The sequence below is a fragment of the Rattus norvegicus genome, chromosome 15, assembly GCF_036323735.1.
Source record: "Rattus norvegicus strain BN/NHsdMcwi chromosome 15, GRCr8, whole genome shotgun sequence".
Taxonomy (NCBI): domain Eukaryota; kingdom Metazoa; phylum Chordata; class Mammalia; order Rodentia; family Muridae; genus Rattus; species Rattus norvegicus.
The window spans coordinates 61,071,327-61,087,504 of record NC_086033.1 but is presented as its reverse complement, the minus strand read 5'-3'; the positions used below and the strand labels follow the sequence as shown (position 1 = coordinate 61,087,504).

Genomic DNA, 16,178 nt, shown 5'->3' with positions numbered 1-16,178 from the left:
CAGTTCTGAAAGTAAAAAAAAAAAAAATAAATAAAGTGAATGAATTTACATTTCCGAGGAGGAGGTTGAGACGGCTGAGAGAAGGTAAAACCTGAGAAGGATCCAGGAGAGGCAGGCAGGGAGCCGGAGCTCAGCCATGATAACCCAGAGGACTCGGAAAGATGAGGCCCATAGGGGATGCTCTAGACAAGTTTCAAGAGAAGAGTGTCCAGTAAGTAGTGTGCAGAGAAGAGGGGACTATGGCCTGAATATGCCAGGCCTTGGTGGTCTGAACATTGCAAACACAGGGCCTTTGTGAACTGGCTGTTAGCAGAATAGAGCTCTCCCAGATGGAATTAGGGGGTTACCAAAGGGCCTGAGTGGGGGCCATTTGCTCTCTTTCCTTCCTTTTGCCCCACGAGCAGTCAGCAAACCCTTACCAATCAGCACTGGGAGTCTTGATCTTGGGCCTCCTGGCTTTCAGAACAGTGGCGAAGACATTCCTGTGGTTCACAAATTACCTAGCCTGTGATATTTTTATGATATGATAGCAAAGTAGACCAAGGGAGAGACTATTTAAAACAAAGACCAGGTCTATATGGCACAAGAAGTCCTGATTTCCCTGTTGGAAATCAAAGGCAACATCAAATCTTTTTCTTTTCCCTTTTTAATTTTATTTATTTATTCTATGTATGTGAGTACACTGTCTTCACACACCAGAAGAGGGCATTGAATCCCATTACAGATGGTCGTGAGCCACCTTGTGGTTGCTGGGAATTAAACTCAGGACCTCTGGAAGAGCAGTCAGAGCTCTTAACTGTTGAGCCATCTCTCCAGCCCATCTTTTTCTTGAGGCCATTGTGTTCGATGTCAGAATGACCTTTTGAAACTTGGAAGTTAGGTAAGTCTCAGTGAGGAGGTGAAGGAAAGAGCTCCCCATCCCTCCTGAGGGACAGGTCACACCTGAACACTGAGGTCATCGACTATCTCTGTCACTGCTGTCAGGTGGGTGGTGGCCATAAAAGGCCCTGGGCTATGGAGCCCAGGCAGGAGGCTCTGGAAATTAAGGGTTTAAACCTTTACCTGGTTAGAGGGAAGAAATCAAGATCAACACATGTGTAACACCTCATGAGGCCTTTGAGGATGGGCTGGGGGCAACCCAATTGCCCACCAGGTGGACTGTTGACAATTCAACTGTGCTCCATGAACTAACTGAAACATGTAATTAGCACCTTTTTGGCTGCACCTCCCAGATTGGCTGCTGCTGTCAGCTCAGGGCATGAGCAGTGGGTGCCACCAGCATCAAAAACAATGCTTTGGGAGAGAGAAGAAAGTGGGGGGCGGTGCTGGTTAAAGAAGGAGGTGCCTTGCTTGGGGATTCTGCAGCCTGCATTATCAGCTCTCTGGGGCTCAGTGCCTCCTTGGACTGCTTAGTTCTCCACCCTAGGGAGGAAGGGTGTGGCTAACCTCAAAGTGGCGCTGAAAAGAGACAGGCCTGCTTTCTATTAAACCACTAAGGGGTAGACATGCTGCTTAGTTGCCCTACTCCAGTTTTACACCTGCCGACCATTGGCAATGATCATGCTCTTCAGGGTGGCTGTTGGGAAGAGACCTGGTGCATGCCACATTCTGACACCTAGGCTGGAGGGCTGGAGTCACCAAGGAAAGATGTCCTCACATAACACTGTCCAAAGATTCTGTGATGATGGCCATTGATCCCTTAAAAATGTCTAGTGTAGCTAAGGGACATTTCATTGTATTCAATTTTGATGGTTTTACCTTTATTTATGAAAAGTATTTATTTATTTTTTTGCAGGTCTGAGGATGAGCCTTCAAACTCAGGGCTTACCCATTCTAGGCAAGCACTTTATCACTAAACATATTTCCAGCTGCCACTTAACCCCTTACTTTACATTTAATTAATTTTGTCCGTGTGTGTGTGTGTGTGTGTGTGTGTGTGTGTGTGTGTGTGTGTGTGTGTGGTGTGTGTGTGTGTGTGTAGCATGGGCAGGTACACACACAGGTCACAGGTGAATGTTGTGCATGTCAAGGTCAGAGGTCAACTTCAAATGTGATTGATTTCTCAGGCATTGCCCACCTCCATATTTTTAAGATACAGCTTTCCATCGGCTTGGAGTTCTCACTTTAGGCTAGGCTGGGGAGCCCCGGGGATTTGCCAGCCTCTGCCTCTCAGGGCTGGGATTATAAATGGGTGTCCTTCCAGTTTGTTTTTGTTTGTTTGTTTTGTTTTTAATGTGGATTTTGGAGCTCGAATTCAGATCTTCATGCTTGCACAGCAAACACTTTACAGGCAGGATTGTGCTATGTCGTTTTCACACGGTAGCCCTCAAATCTCCATTCTCTTCCTGGACCCCGCCCCCTTCTCCCAATCTCCTCAGGCCTGGGACTACAGGCACTTATAGCCTCTTACTGTACTTTTAAGTAACTACCTGCGGAAAAGGGCAATTTGTCACCCGAGGCAGGAATTATACTGGGCCGTGCTAAGTATGGATGTTCAATCATATGGCCCTATACCGGAATGGATCCGTCCATGTGGTGCTCTGCACTCTGAGGTCACCTCAATTGAAGACTGCATTCACCTCAACCCACAGCCTCAGCTGTCTACTCTGTCCACGCACCATCTTGCAAATTCCTTGAGAAAATCAGATGGAGACTGGCTCCTCGCACAACCTACTGAGGTCCTCAGGTCCTTTATTTTTGCAGCAAGCAAGGAGGCTCTGCATTTGCAGTTCCATTTCATAGATGAGAGACCTGAGGCTCAAGGAGGCTTGGCCAGAAGGCGGGAATTTTGATGCCCACAAAGACACTTCTTTGGGTCGGGTTGTCAGGGTGGTGGAGAAAACGGCGGGTAAATATTTGGGGCGGTAACCCGGGCTCCGGCGACACTAGTCGTCACTGCGGTTCTCCGGAGGCCGGCGCGTGGCTAGGGCGGTGCTGGGGGTAGTGGGTGGGGAGACAGGGGCGTCCCCTAGATCGTCTGGGACTTACTCGGCGGCCCCGCCCCGCCCCGCCCCTGCCGGTGGCTATAAGAGGGTGTAGCTGGCGGGTGGCGGCGCAGGCGAGTAGCTAGCGCTCAGGCTCAGACAGGAGCGAGGCTGAACCACCCGAGCGGACCGCAGTGCAGGCGGCAGCCACCAGGGCCAACACCTCTCAGCATCTCTACTACACGTGTCACTGAGCAACCTCTCCATGAAGCCGCCCTCCACGCAGAGCAGCCCCGCGGCCGTGGCGGCCGCAGGTGAGTGCCTTTTTGGGTGTCCCCTCCACCTCTGCGCCCCGGAATCGAAGCCAGGGACTGTGTCCACGCTAAGCTACACGCTCAGCTCCGGGGTCCCTGAGAGTCGGAGCCTGCAGGTAGGAGCGAGAGAAGAGGGGTCGCGATGGTCCCCTTCCAATGTCCACCTTTCTGTCCTCCATCACCCTGGCATCCCGTCCCCGAATCGCTCGTCCCATGCAGGCTCAGCTTGGTTACCCACGCGGGACAAGGAACCTGAGCCTGACACGTAACGGGTGCTTGCTGACTCAGACTTCCCGCCGCCACGCGCTCCAGGGAGCGAGCGTGGGCACGAGTAGGAAAGCGCGTGGGGTGGGCTAAGTGACTTCCAGACTCCCAGCTCCACCCACGGAGGCCGCTTCTCGTCTGTGTCTGGTGACAGGCGCTTTAGAGGGTGGTTGAGAGCTTACCAAGTAACTGACTGCGTGGCTGTCACGGGCAAAGGCAGAGTGAAGTTAGCCATTCTAGGGAACGCTGGCCGCCCCTCCAGATCCCCTCTGTGCCCTCCCCCAGCCCCGGCCATGGACTCCGCGGCCGCTGCAGACCTGACGGACGTGCTGTGCGAGTTCGACGCGGTGCTGGCCGACTTCGCGTCGCCCTTCCACGAGCGCCACTTCCACTATGAGGAGCACCTGGAGCGCATGAAGCGGCGCAGCAGCGCCAGCGTCAGTGACAGCAGCGGCTTCAGCGACTCCGAGAGTAAGTGAAGCTCTGTGGAAGAAGGTAACCCCAGGGCTCAGGCTTCCCAGAGCTCTAGAGTCACCCGTGTCATCTATAAACTGAGGCACGGTGTCTGGGGGTGTACACCGGGTGTCAACTCAGAAAGAGTTGACTTTCTGAGTCTTTAGCCCGTGTATGCGGGGGTCATTAAGGCATCCTTGAGGGGGGGACGGTCACGGAGGGGATCTTGGGGGCTCTTGAAGAGCTGTGGGTCTACCTGTCATGGCAGGTGTGTATCATGAGGCCTGAGGGTTTGTGCAGCCAGCCAGAACTCCTGGGAGTTCAGCCAGGCCTGCCAACAGTTTTCCCGCCTTTCTCCCGTTGTTCTTTTTTTTTTTTTTTTTACTATTTTGAAACCCTTCCCAGGTGATCTATGTAGCTGAGGATGACTTTGAACCTCTGATCCTCCTTGCCTCCTTGCTTGGGCACATCAGTTTAGGCAATGCTGGGGGTCCGCCTTAGGACTTTTTGCATGCTATGCAAACACTAAACCAACAGCACCCTCCCTTTCCTTTTCCAGAATGGGTGCTGGGGGACTTGGGGACATGGGTGAGCACAAATAATGAAACATTTGTGAAACCAAAATGATTTCATAAGCTGCTGTTTTTGGAATGCTTGAAATAACTTCGTTCGCTCTCTGCTGAGCTGCCGTCTGGCTCTTTCGACACTTCAGGCACTTCTGAGGTCAAGTGCAGGGTTCAGAGGTGCCCACCCTCCGGGTTACCCAGAGAGGTTGGTTCATCCTGGTAACCTCTTCCACAATGCCTCTGTCCTAATAACCTTGGTAGAAAGAAAAGGGGGTGTGGGGGGGAGTGTTTTCAGTAACCCAAGTGACCTGCAAGGACAGTGAAGTTGGTGACTTTTATTATTACATAATTGTTTTCAAATCTTGGTTGGCTTATTCACTGTTTTTCAGTGTAAGCTTTAAATTCTGTTTGTTCATGAATCCTTAGTCCCTAGATGCAGGCTCAGACATCACCAATTGTGCTGTCCTCGATTCTGGGAGTAAAAGTCATGTTGTTTTGAAGTCTAGAAAGCTCTTCCTTTCTTTCTGGGTGAAGATTCTGGGCCCGAGCTGTCCTCCTAAGGAGGGATAATGTTTGACATCCTGGTCAGGGTTTGGATCTGAAACCCGAGCTCCAGTTTGATTTTCCTTAGCAGTCTGCACAGACCGCCACGTGACTTAGGAGGTGAAGGGGGATGGAAGAGTGCTGGTGAACTGTTCTCCATTTAGAGCTTTTGCATTTTGATGCCAATGGCCTGGTCACTTGTTCACAGTATGCAAAAGAAGCCTTCCTTTGGAAATTTGTCTCCACAGCTGTGTCGTAACTTGAATATATCTCCTTCCACTGGATCAAGGGACACATTTTTCATCCACTGGATCAAGGGACACATTTTTCATCGTGTATAAATTCTCTTCTCCACAGGAGAGGAGGCTAGGTCTGTCCTTGCTGCCCTGTAGTCAAGGACAGCTCCTTGCTAAGCCACAGTCTGGAGTCTGAACCTATGAGGTGACAGTGGACAGCACCCACCAGTTCTGCCAGGAGGGGTTTAAGATCCAGGGTGTGTTTTTAGGAGTCTTAAAAAGAGAATTTGCTACAGTTTCTTAGTTTGAGAGAGAGTTGTTATCTCTGCCTGTTTTGCTTTCCGCTTTTGTTAACTTAAGCTTTTACTGTAGTGGTTAGAGAAGTAACAGGATGGATCTGAGAAAGCACAGATGACCTTGGTCTTTGCTGGCAATGTGGTTTGTTTCCTGCATGCTTAGAAATCCTCTTGGGATTTGTGTGTATCTAAGTCATGTTTCCTTAAGGACACATAACATGTATGTCTTGATCGTCTCCAGGAATGAGCGCAGACATTCCTAATACTCGATCTGTCTGGTGGAAGTGGATGTCTGGGAGAGTGCAGCCCACTGAAACTTAGCTCTCCTGAGAGGGCCAATCTGGCTGATCATGGCGGCAACAGCAACTAGCTTACTTTTAGCAAGCTCTCCTTGGGGTTGCTATGATTGTAACGTGTTAGCTCTTGTTATCAGCCATCTCTGGCTGTTCTTTGAATGTTATCACACAAAATCTTTACCACAGTCCTACAAGTTAGGCACCTTTATCTTCATTAATTAATCTTGTTGATAAAATAACAGAAGGAAGGCTGGCCATCTATGGCAGTGCTCTGTCTTTACAAAGGGTTGGCTAGCATGTGAGCCGAACTTGGGAGTAGCCTGGTGTTTCCCTCAAGCTCAGATCATGCATCTTTTTATATATGGTATTGCAGGTCTTCCTCAAGGCTTTCAGGATCGAAGGTCTGTGGACATAGGTGATGACTATTTCTGACTTTTGAAAAATACCTTCTTCTCCTCATAAAAACCAAAACAAACAAACGAACAACAACAACAACAACAGGTTTTGAGACTGGAGCAATGTCTCAGAGGTTGAAGACTGGAATTGCTTTTCAAAAGGACCAGACTTCATTCAGTTCCTAACACCTGTGTTGACAGCTCACACCTTTGGCCTCCCAGGGTACTGTATTCAAATGCATAGACACACACATTCACTTTGGGGAATAAGTAAAAACGGGTTTTTTACAGGACTGTGTCTTTCCCATAGCACTCCATTAGGAACAGTTTTAAGATTCTCAGTAAAAGGGCAGTGCAGTTGGGAGCTAGAAAAGTAGTCTTCAGGCTTGAGCCTCTGGGGTGCTGTAGAAGTTGACCACCTTTAGGTTCATTTATTTATTTGAAGCCAGGGTCTTACTATGTAGCTCTGGCTATCCTGGAACTCACGCTATACACCAGCCTGGCCTCAGACTCACAGAGACCCAAGTGATGGGATTAAAGGTGTGTGCCATCACACCCAGCTCTTTTGCAGTATTATTATTATTGTTGTTGTTGTTGTTGTTGTTATTATTATTATTATTATTATTATTTATTGGCTTTGAAAGTACAGCATGAGTCTTTAAGTGGGTCTAATCAAATTTTTACTCATTCTATCCCAAATTTTAACCCATGTATTAATTGTATGTTTCTACTGGTTGACTTTGCAAATGGTTAATTATATTGACTTAAGCCTTTAAAGATGAAGGTGTGATTCTTATATATTGGGGTTTCACATAGATTGTCCTGTGAGAGGGCAAGTGTTCTGCTGTTTGGTAGGAAGGGTCTGAAGTCTACTCTCCATGCTGTAGCTATGATGAGACTGCAGATATCTTAGGGAGAATAAGGAACTGGGTTCTTTAGCACAGCAAGACTTAGAACATCTACACAGTTCTGCTTAGAATATTCTAATCTGGCCCTGAGAGAGGACGCCTTGGGGATCCTAGAAACCAGAATCACAGTTACTAAGCCAGTGGCTAATGGAGCTGAGGAGTCAGGAGTTTAAACCTGTCAAGATGTGAGAGGATGAGGCTAGGTAGGAGCCCTCCAGATACCTGGCACCATGTTAGGAACTGAGCGAGTGACGGGTCTTAGTCTCTGATACCAGGCAAACTATCTTAGGGGGAACAGGGCCATCCCAGAGGGTAGCTGGGGGCACAGCGATCAAATAGACCCAGGATTCTTTGTCACTGTGCCACGTGTCACTGAAGCTGTCAGAATTTAGAAATGGAGGAGAAGTAAGACCCCCTCATGCCTGTCATTCCCTGTAGGAAAGTCCACAGGCCCAGGGCTTCCTTTTTCTTGGTTAATTACTGTAGTTCACTTGTTGCAGATCGTTCTATATTTACAGGCATTCTGGGCAAGGCTCACTGTTTGTGGTTTTACTTTTCTCTGGGGTAGCATGTGTCAGTTCTAACCCTAAATTACCTTTCTCCCAAATCCGCCTCCCCCAACTTAAAAACAACAAAAACCAAAAAATCCTATGCCTTTCTTTTAAACAAAGCTTCTGTTTGAACTATGGAATTTCTTATACTTGATGGCCATACCTAAAGTTAGGGGTCATGTATTTAATATGCTTTGTTTATTTATTCTTTGATGGTCCCTTAGGAGACCCAGTCCCAGAATCTGAGATTTCAATGTATTAAATGGATCAGGAATTTAAAATTTAAAACATTTGTAGCAGGAATTTGATTCTAGTGAGGTGGGCCTTCCTTCAAGGCAGTCTAAAGTAGATGCTTTACGGTCTACCTTACCACACATGAAGGTTCCTCAGATCACCACTGCGCCCCTTGATTGTGACAACACCACACAGGGTGGGACAGCAGTACTTGTCTGTGATATCAGCCAGAGACACACCGCTGTCATTTTATCCGACTGGCTGAATCTTATTTTTGCAAGAACTAGAGTTCTAAGGGAGCAGACACAGTAGGAGGTTGAACCTGGCTTATCTATTCATCTACTATAACCTCTGGCATGAGAGTCTGTTCATCAGGCTCTTCCTAAAAGCCTGTTAGGGGAAAAACTGAGTAAAGAAGTTCAGAGTCTGAGTATCTCTGTGTTGTGGGTATGTTCTTGGTTAACTACCTCTGAAGAGAAACTTTTAAAAAAATAAATGTTATAACCTGAAAACAGCAGGAATCCAGGGCTTAGAATTTTGATTCTTTTTCTTTCTTTTTTTTTTTTTTTTTTCCCCCGGAGCTGGGGACCGAACCCAGGGCCTTGTGCTTGCTAGGCAAGCGCTCTACCACTGAGCTAAATCCCCAACCCCTTGATTCTTTTTCTTCTCAGTGATGAGGTCCTCCTCCCTGGACCCGCTGTTTTCCTAGGAACTCGAAAATCAAATCGTTATGAAACCACAGCATCATATGCAGAATGAGTGGGTTGTTACTGCCTTAGGCTATGCTGACCTGTATGTATGTGTAATATAGATGCTGTATTTTATCCCCTCTTTCTCCCTCATTGTGAGAGCAGTATGAGTTCCTCAGCAAAGAGGCAAACACGGATCAGACAGACTTACAACTGAATGGATTTGTCATGTCAAAAGCAGATTCTGCCTCTATTTTCTGACCTTGAGGGAAATGCATGGGTTAAGGAATTTATCACACGGACTAGATTTTGAAGGATCAAAGGCAAGCCAGGATGGTCCCCTGAGACTCTTCCCCACCGCCTCAAGGATAAGGTCTCCCTTACTCCTCTGTGGATGGTCTTTATTCTGTCATTCTCTTTTGTAATGGCCTTTCCCATGTGGAGATTATTGTCTCTTTAAACAGCCAATGGTTACTGGCTCAACTGTTTAGAAGGCGAACCAACCTGATTATATGTGGATGAGAAATGTCTGGAGATTTGGAGCTGAACAGAAATGAAGTTCAAAGCTAGGGCAAGGACTGTGGTGTATTCGGGGATGGGTGGAATGAGGTGTGGTATTGAAAGTGGCTCTTAAGTGGCAGCTGTTCTGAGAGATAGAGAACAGGGAGGGGTGGCCTTTAAGCTCTGGGCTAGTGGGTCTCAGAGCTGGAGCTCTGGTCTAAATGATGGATGTTCTTGGATGTCTTTAAGAGACAAGGATAAGGTGGCAAGGGGGCTGGTATTCCTTCTTGGCTTATAGCCTGCTTCCCCTGAGTCTTTCCGGGGCTTTCTTGCCTCCAAAGATCTTCTCTTCCTATGTTTCTTCTTAGCCTGCATCTGTGGTGATCGCTGCTGGTTACTGACAGTGATAAACGGTGATGTTCCTCCAGGGAGCAGCGACAGATGTGTGTGGTGTACTTTCCTGTGTGCAGGGGATGGGGTTGCTGCCACTGGTGCTGTTCTACAGGCGGACTTGGCTGGGGGAAAAAAAAAGCAGAAGAGCTTCCAAGTCAAATTCTAGGGAGTTCCAACATCCTAAGAGATATTAATAGGAGGGCACAAAGTGTCCCATTCTCAGGTACACTTGGGAAGTAGGGCTGAGGCCAGACCTGTAGACCAGAAGTGATTATACTTCTCACGGTAGTCAGAGTGGGAGGGTTCAGTGGTGTTCTTGGTCATGCCAGAACACAATTGGTCTCCCGTTTCAAGGACCAGCATTCTGGGGGGGTGGGAGTGAATGATAACATTTTTGGAGGGGAAGTATGGATTTAAGGTTCAGTGTTGAAGGTCTCGGGATGGGTTGATCATCAAAGCCCTGAAAAATGGCTGTGGTCCTTTAAGGTAGTCTGGGCTAGAACTCTTTAAGGAAGCAAAGATTTCGAGGACTGCTCAGGAGGATTCTCTGGAGACGTTGGGGAAAGTGTGGTAGGTTGGTCTGTAGGCCGGAAAAGATGACAAGGAGGTGGTTGGAAGGCAGAGGAAATGGAGCCAAACAAGATTACTTGAGGAGGGTGGCAGCCTTGCAGGAATAGAGCCCAGTTCTCACAAGACCAGAAACTTCTGTCAGAGCTGGATTTTCTTTTATTCTGAGTACATTAACAAATAATTCAGACAAGTTCATTCTATGTTAATGGAACTAGAGCAAGATGTGTTTCCTCTCCGTGAACTGAGGGAAGTGGCTTGAAGACCAGGAGCCTCTGGGGTAGCAGGGGCCTGGCTAGGCTCTCATTCAGCTGCTCACCTCGAGGGCCTTCCAGAGCTCCAGCTGTACGCTGGCTGGCTTTGCTTTCCTTTCAGTTTTAACCAGAAAATTGGCTTCCTCACCACCACCTCTGGGGCCACATCCTGCTTCCGTTAACCTCTGTCTTTGAGCCTCCGGTGTTAGCTTTTCAGAGCAGGACTGGCTTCCTCCTTCTCTGCAGGACTTAGAATCTTAGAACTGGGAAGGTCTGGAAGGGTTGTCCAGTCCTCCTTCCTTTCTTATTGATGAGTAAATTGAGGCCCAGAATGTGGTCTCTTCTCAGCACCCTTGAGCAAGCAGTAGCTGGCCCTGGTGCAGCATGGCCTGGCAGGGCCTTGACATTTAGGGCATAAGAATAGGAGGAGCCGTGAAGTCCCTTGCTTGTAATGGATGAACAGACAAGAACAAAAACAGTCTTTGTTTTGGACTCCAGTACAGGAGTGCAGAATCTTGGGAACTGTGTGGTCAGGACTCAAGAGCAAGGAAGGGAAACTAATTAGATGCAGGGCCCAACATTGTGCTTATAGCTGAAAAGTGTTTAGAAGGAAGAAAACATTTTTCACTGAAAAATGATCCTATATTTTGAGTGTTTAAATTTGACTTATGTGTAGGAGTGTTTTGCCCCTATGTATGTACCACTCCTGTACTTGGTGCCCAAGGAGACTAGAAAAGGGCATTAGATCCCTAGACCTGTAGTTATGGATTGTTGGGAACTGTTAGGCTGGTATTGGGAATTGAACCCATGTCCTCTGGAAAAGCAGCTAGCTCTTAACTGATGAGTCATCCCTTTAGTCCTCACTCCATTACCCCACACCCCCTCCCCTTTATTTTTAAAGACAGAGCCTCATGTATTTCCTGAGTCAGGCTGGCCTCAAACTCAGTGTGTAGCTAAGGATGACCTTGAATTTCCCATCCCCCTATTTCTCCCTCCAGAGCGCTGGGATCACCGGTGTGCCGCTGACTGGTACGCGGCTGATACAGTCCAGGGCTCTGGCTCTGGTTGTTTCCTTTACCAATTAAAGTATTAAAGGCAGGGAAAGTCTTTTTTTTTTTTTTTTTTTTTTTGGTTCTTTTTTTTCGGAGCTGGGGACTGAACCCAGGCAGGGAAAGTCTTAAATGCAGCAGGAGCCGAAGAGAAATCTCAAATACTGCAAACCAGAGCAGACAGAATTAGCACTTAAAATGGTTATTGGGGGTGAGGAAACACGTATGTGTCAGACGCACAGAACAAGACCCTCTTCAGAGCAGAAGCCAGGTTGGTTTTTTTGTTTGTTTGTTTTGTTTTGTTTAGTTTTGTTTTGTAGTTTTTTGTTTTTGTTTTTTAAGACTACGGAGTTCTCCTCCCCTAATCTAGGGCTAGCCAGTTTGAAGAGGGACAGGATAGTTAGTTGATTGGGCCACAGCTGTAGTGTAACAAGTCCTGATCCAGCCTTGAACCTGTTGAGCTAGTCCATCAGCAGAGAGCCTGAGGGTGGGTGACAAAAGCCTTCAAGGCCTTTTGCTTAAACTGCCAGGTTTTTGTTTCAAGTCAGGAAGCTGAGGAAGAAGCCAGCTGTCTTGGGTGTTCACTACCTTTATTATCCAACCATGGCCCCTCTGTCTATCTGTCCTGCCTACAAGGGAGTCTAACTCCTGGTCTTTCACCACTGTGCCTAATTTATGTGGTGCTGGGGACTGAACCCAGGGTTTCAGGCCTTCTGGACAAGCACCCTACCAACTAGGCTAAGTCATATTCCAACCCCCGTCCCATCACCCAGGATCTGACTAATAGAGATCTAATCCTGTTAACAGGTCACACTTTTTTTTTTCCCCCCAGAGGAACAATGGTTGCCAATGGACTTACTTGACTGAATACACACACATGCACACTTCCTTGCCTAACATCATTTAGGGCCTAGTTGGGAACTGGCCTGCTTTTTTAAAGTATAGATCTGGTTCTCTGAGATTAACAGCCGTAGACCCACACTGTCTAGCATGTGGTTTGGTTGAATATAGCTCCTGATGAATATGGCTTTCTCCCTTCAAGGTGCAGACTCGTTGTACAGGGACAGCTTCACCTTCAGTGATGAGAAGCTGAATTCTCCGACGGACTCCACTCCAGCCCTCTTGTCCTCCGCTGTCACTCCTCGGAAAGGTGACCTCACCAACTGGACTGCTTTTTCTGCTCTTTAATCCCCACCCCCATCCTCACCTAGGCTTTCCCTTCGCAGCACACAAAGCAGATAGATGAGGAAAATGGTTGGGGAAGGGCTGAGGGCTGAGTAAGCGAGTCATTCCATTGGATTTTGGCTGAATGTCTTGTGGTCGAGGGAGTGCTTCTCATTGTCTCCCCAGACTTGGTTCCGGAATGTAAAACACTCAGCAATGTGGCTTTGCAGCAATGAGAAGTTTCTTTTTTAACTTCATTAACTGTTTACCCCAGGGTTTTTGGGTGACAGAATTTAGCAACTGTCATTATGAGACAAGAGCGATGTCATGTAGAGTTAGTGAGATGGCTTAGTGTGAAAGGGTGCTTGCTGCCAAACCCAACAAGCTGAGTTTGATCTCTGGAACCTCTTCAGTAGTTATCCTCTGATCCCCACATACATGCATGCATGCATACATACATACATACACACACATACACACATACACACATATACCAAATATATATATAGTTTTAATATAGATCTTTATATAATATTATAGATAATATCTATAATATACATGTTACAAACATACATGTTTTTAAAAAGTAAAGTGGACGTAATTGAAAACATCAGCTCCCCTTCTCTCTGCTTAGGTATGAATAGACTGAAGAGGGGATAAAGTTTCACCAATCCTTCTTAGTTTTCGGAACTGGCCAAGTTTCACCAGCTAGAGAGCCGAATATTCTGTTACATTGGACAGGCGCCCTTTTGAGAACAAAAAGAAGTTACCCCCTCCAGGGAAAGTTGGAGTGGCTGGAAACAGATGCAAAATACAAAAAAAAAAAAAAAAAAAAAGGAGCCAAATTTCAAAGGAACGTGAAGATTCCACCACTTGTCTCCATGCAGCATTCAAGTAGAATTTCCCTCTTTCTCGAAAGAGGTATTTTTAAATTCCCTTCTCAACGAGAATGCTGGCAACCACTGGGGATTCGGCCACGGTTGTTCAGCCTCTGATCTGTAATGGATTTGTGCACTCCGGGGAGAGAGCAGCCTAGAGGGTGGCTTGCGTACTGCTTGATCTGAGCTACCTAATCCTCCAGAGGTGGGGATTGCAGAAGGAAAAGGCCCTGGTGGTGAGTGGGCTTGAGAGCTGAGAACGACGATCTGTTGTAGGCAGCAAGGGTGACTGACAGAGAACGATAGTTAGCAAAGTAAAATGCCTATGGAGATCGTAGGCATCGCTGCAGAGGCAGCAGTGTGTAGACGCAAGCTCCGTGCTACTCTGCGTGTGTCAAGTGAGACTGCCACTTTCCATGTTCCACTTTGACACCAAATAGTAGTAGCTTTACACTCACATCACATTGGAGGACTACAGTAATGTCTTCCAGTAACAGCACAATTTGCCCCCTTCCCCACTTTTATGACCCTGAGAGACCCGTCTTCCAGGTTAGGAAGGTGGGTGGGTGGTGGCTGAGGGTGGTAGCCTCCAGGCCAGTTGCTGAGATGAAAGTAAATGTCGAGCAGACACTGAGGTCTGGTGCGGGCACACTCCCGTGAGGTCTCTGAAGACAACAGGTTTCCAAAACCCTGAGAAATCCCCTATCAGCTGTGTCCGAGAGGGAAGCTGAACTCTGTTCTCTTTTGCAGCCAAATTAGGTGACACTAAAGAGCTCGAAGACTTCATCGCTGATCTGGACAGAACCTTAGCAAGTGAGTACATGCTTGGTGTTTAAAACATCACCCGACAGAACACCGAGCCACGCCTTTGATAATGTGCTGTGAAGTTTCCCAGCTTGCCCCTGGCGGGTAGAGAGTTTCACCATAAGGCTCTAGGTATAGCAACCTCACTGGCTCAGAAAGCAGTTTGGAGGGTGAGCCTGCAGGAAGGTAGGCGGAGTGGCTTTCCCAACTGTGCAAACAGGTCAGCAGTGCGCCAATGACACATTGTTTCAAAAATGGTAAGAGCTTTGCTGAGGAGATGTTCAGTCCTGAGAGAAGGGGGCTGATTGGTCACATATGCCTTCCTCCGGCAAACCACAGGGGTCTGTTCTGCACAGGGTAACTTCCCTGGGTTTGATGCAGATGCCTGGTGAGAGGTCTGACCCAGGCCAACTCCCCAGCGACCCAGATTCAGTGCGTGCTTCTCTTTTGGGAATTTTACCATCATTATCTATTTTGTGTGACCCCAAACCGAAAACTTGAGATCAAAATTGAAATGGGGGTGGGCTGGGGACCTGTGTTAGAGGGAGGACCTGCCATACTGTCTGCATGATCCACTTCCAAAGGACAAGCCTGCAGGACGCAGAAGGACCAGCCCCAGCCTGTAGGGTTGCTGGCGTCAGCATTTCTCATAGGGGACTTGTGTTCTGGTTTCTTTCTTTCTTTTTTTTTTTTTTTTTTTTTTTGGTTCTTTTTTTTTTTCGGAGCTGGGGACCGAACCCAGGGCCTTTCGCTTCCTAGGTAAGCGCTCTACCACTGAGCTAAATCCCCAGCCCGTGTTCTGGTTTCTTAATTACTTAGTGAAAGTGATTTTTTTTTCTGTAAGAAATATTCTGGGTTTTTTTTTCTGCCAAAGAGGTAAAAAATCTAAAAAGTTTAGACCCAGTAGCTAATTTTGGAGTAGCCTGTTTAAAATAGCCATGCTCTTAACACTTTGTCGTTCTGTATTTGCTTGCTGGTTTTATTGCCCTCTTTTGCGCCAACCTGCATCAGAAGACGGAGGCCTGTTTCGACAGAGATGATTCTAATTGCAACACAATTTGTATTCAGTCCGTGCAACATGCCTGCCTACTTTACGCACACTGAAGCTGGCCTCCTAGCCATTCCAGTTAACCAGCCATACGTCGCACAGGAAACCTGCCATTAACCTTGCTCTTGATGCCGTCTGAGACTCTGTGATGTGGCTAAGCGAGGGAGTTGTGAGCCTCCAGCAGGGGTAACTTATTCTATGTCTTCTTTCCAGGTATGTGAAGCAAGGAGTTTGAGATTCTTATGCCACAAGAGTGAAACTCCAGAAGGCTACGCCAGGCCCTGGCAAAATCGGCTACTAAGTCTGCTGCGGGAGCGGGCAGAGCTCGAGGCATCCGGCCGTTCTTGGTTCGCCATAACTTTAGCCATTGGGTCCATCTCTGGGCAGTTCAGACAATGAGGCTGACTTTGTTTACCTGCCTGCACCATATTCAACAGATGATCTATCTAATGTGTTTTTACTCCTTAAACATAGCTCTTCTATAAATTAAAGTGCTTTTATGGAAATATTTGTAATTACTTATATATAGTTGGAGGTCATAATAAGCTTTCCCATCATAATATATTTTTGTATACAAATAAAATTTAAACTGGGATCTGTACCTTGAAAGCTGTCTTATTTCTGTCAGTGTGTCTCCATTTAGTAGTTTCCTAGCGGCATGATGGGCTTCTGGAGTCCTAGTGAGAACCCCATTTACACAGACTCCTTACCTTAAACCTTGTCTTTGTGGGGCTGGAGGGAAGCCTCAGTGGTTGAGAGCACTAACTGCCCTTCTAGAGGAGTTGGGTTCAATGCCCAGAACCCACATGGCAGGCACACCTGTCATGAATTCCAGTGCCAGGGGATACAAC

General features: G+C 47.3%; 1 protein-coding gene across 1 annotated transcript; it reads left to right on the top strand.

Moving 5' to 3' along the window:
* The first annotated feature begins 3,096 nt into the window (after positions 1-3,096).
* Positions 3,097-15,931, top strand: Rgcc (regulator of cell cycle). Its single transcript, NM_054008.2, has 5 exons — positions 3,097-3,238; positions 3,788-3,973; positions 12,476-12,583; positions 14,226-14,288; positions 15,541-15,931. Exons 1-5 carry the CDS (start codon positions 3,190-3,192, stop codon positions 15,546-15,548), a joined length of 414 nt encoding a protein of 137 aa, NP_446460.1. The 5' UTR covers positions 3,097-3,189; the 3' UTR covers positions 15,549-15,931.
* The last annotated feature ends 247 nt before the right edge of the window (positions 15,932-16,178 follow it).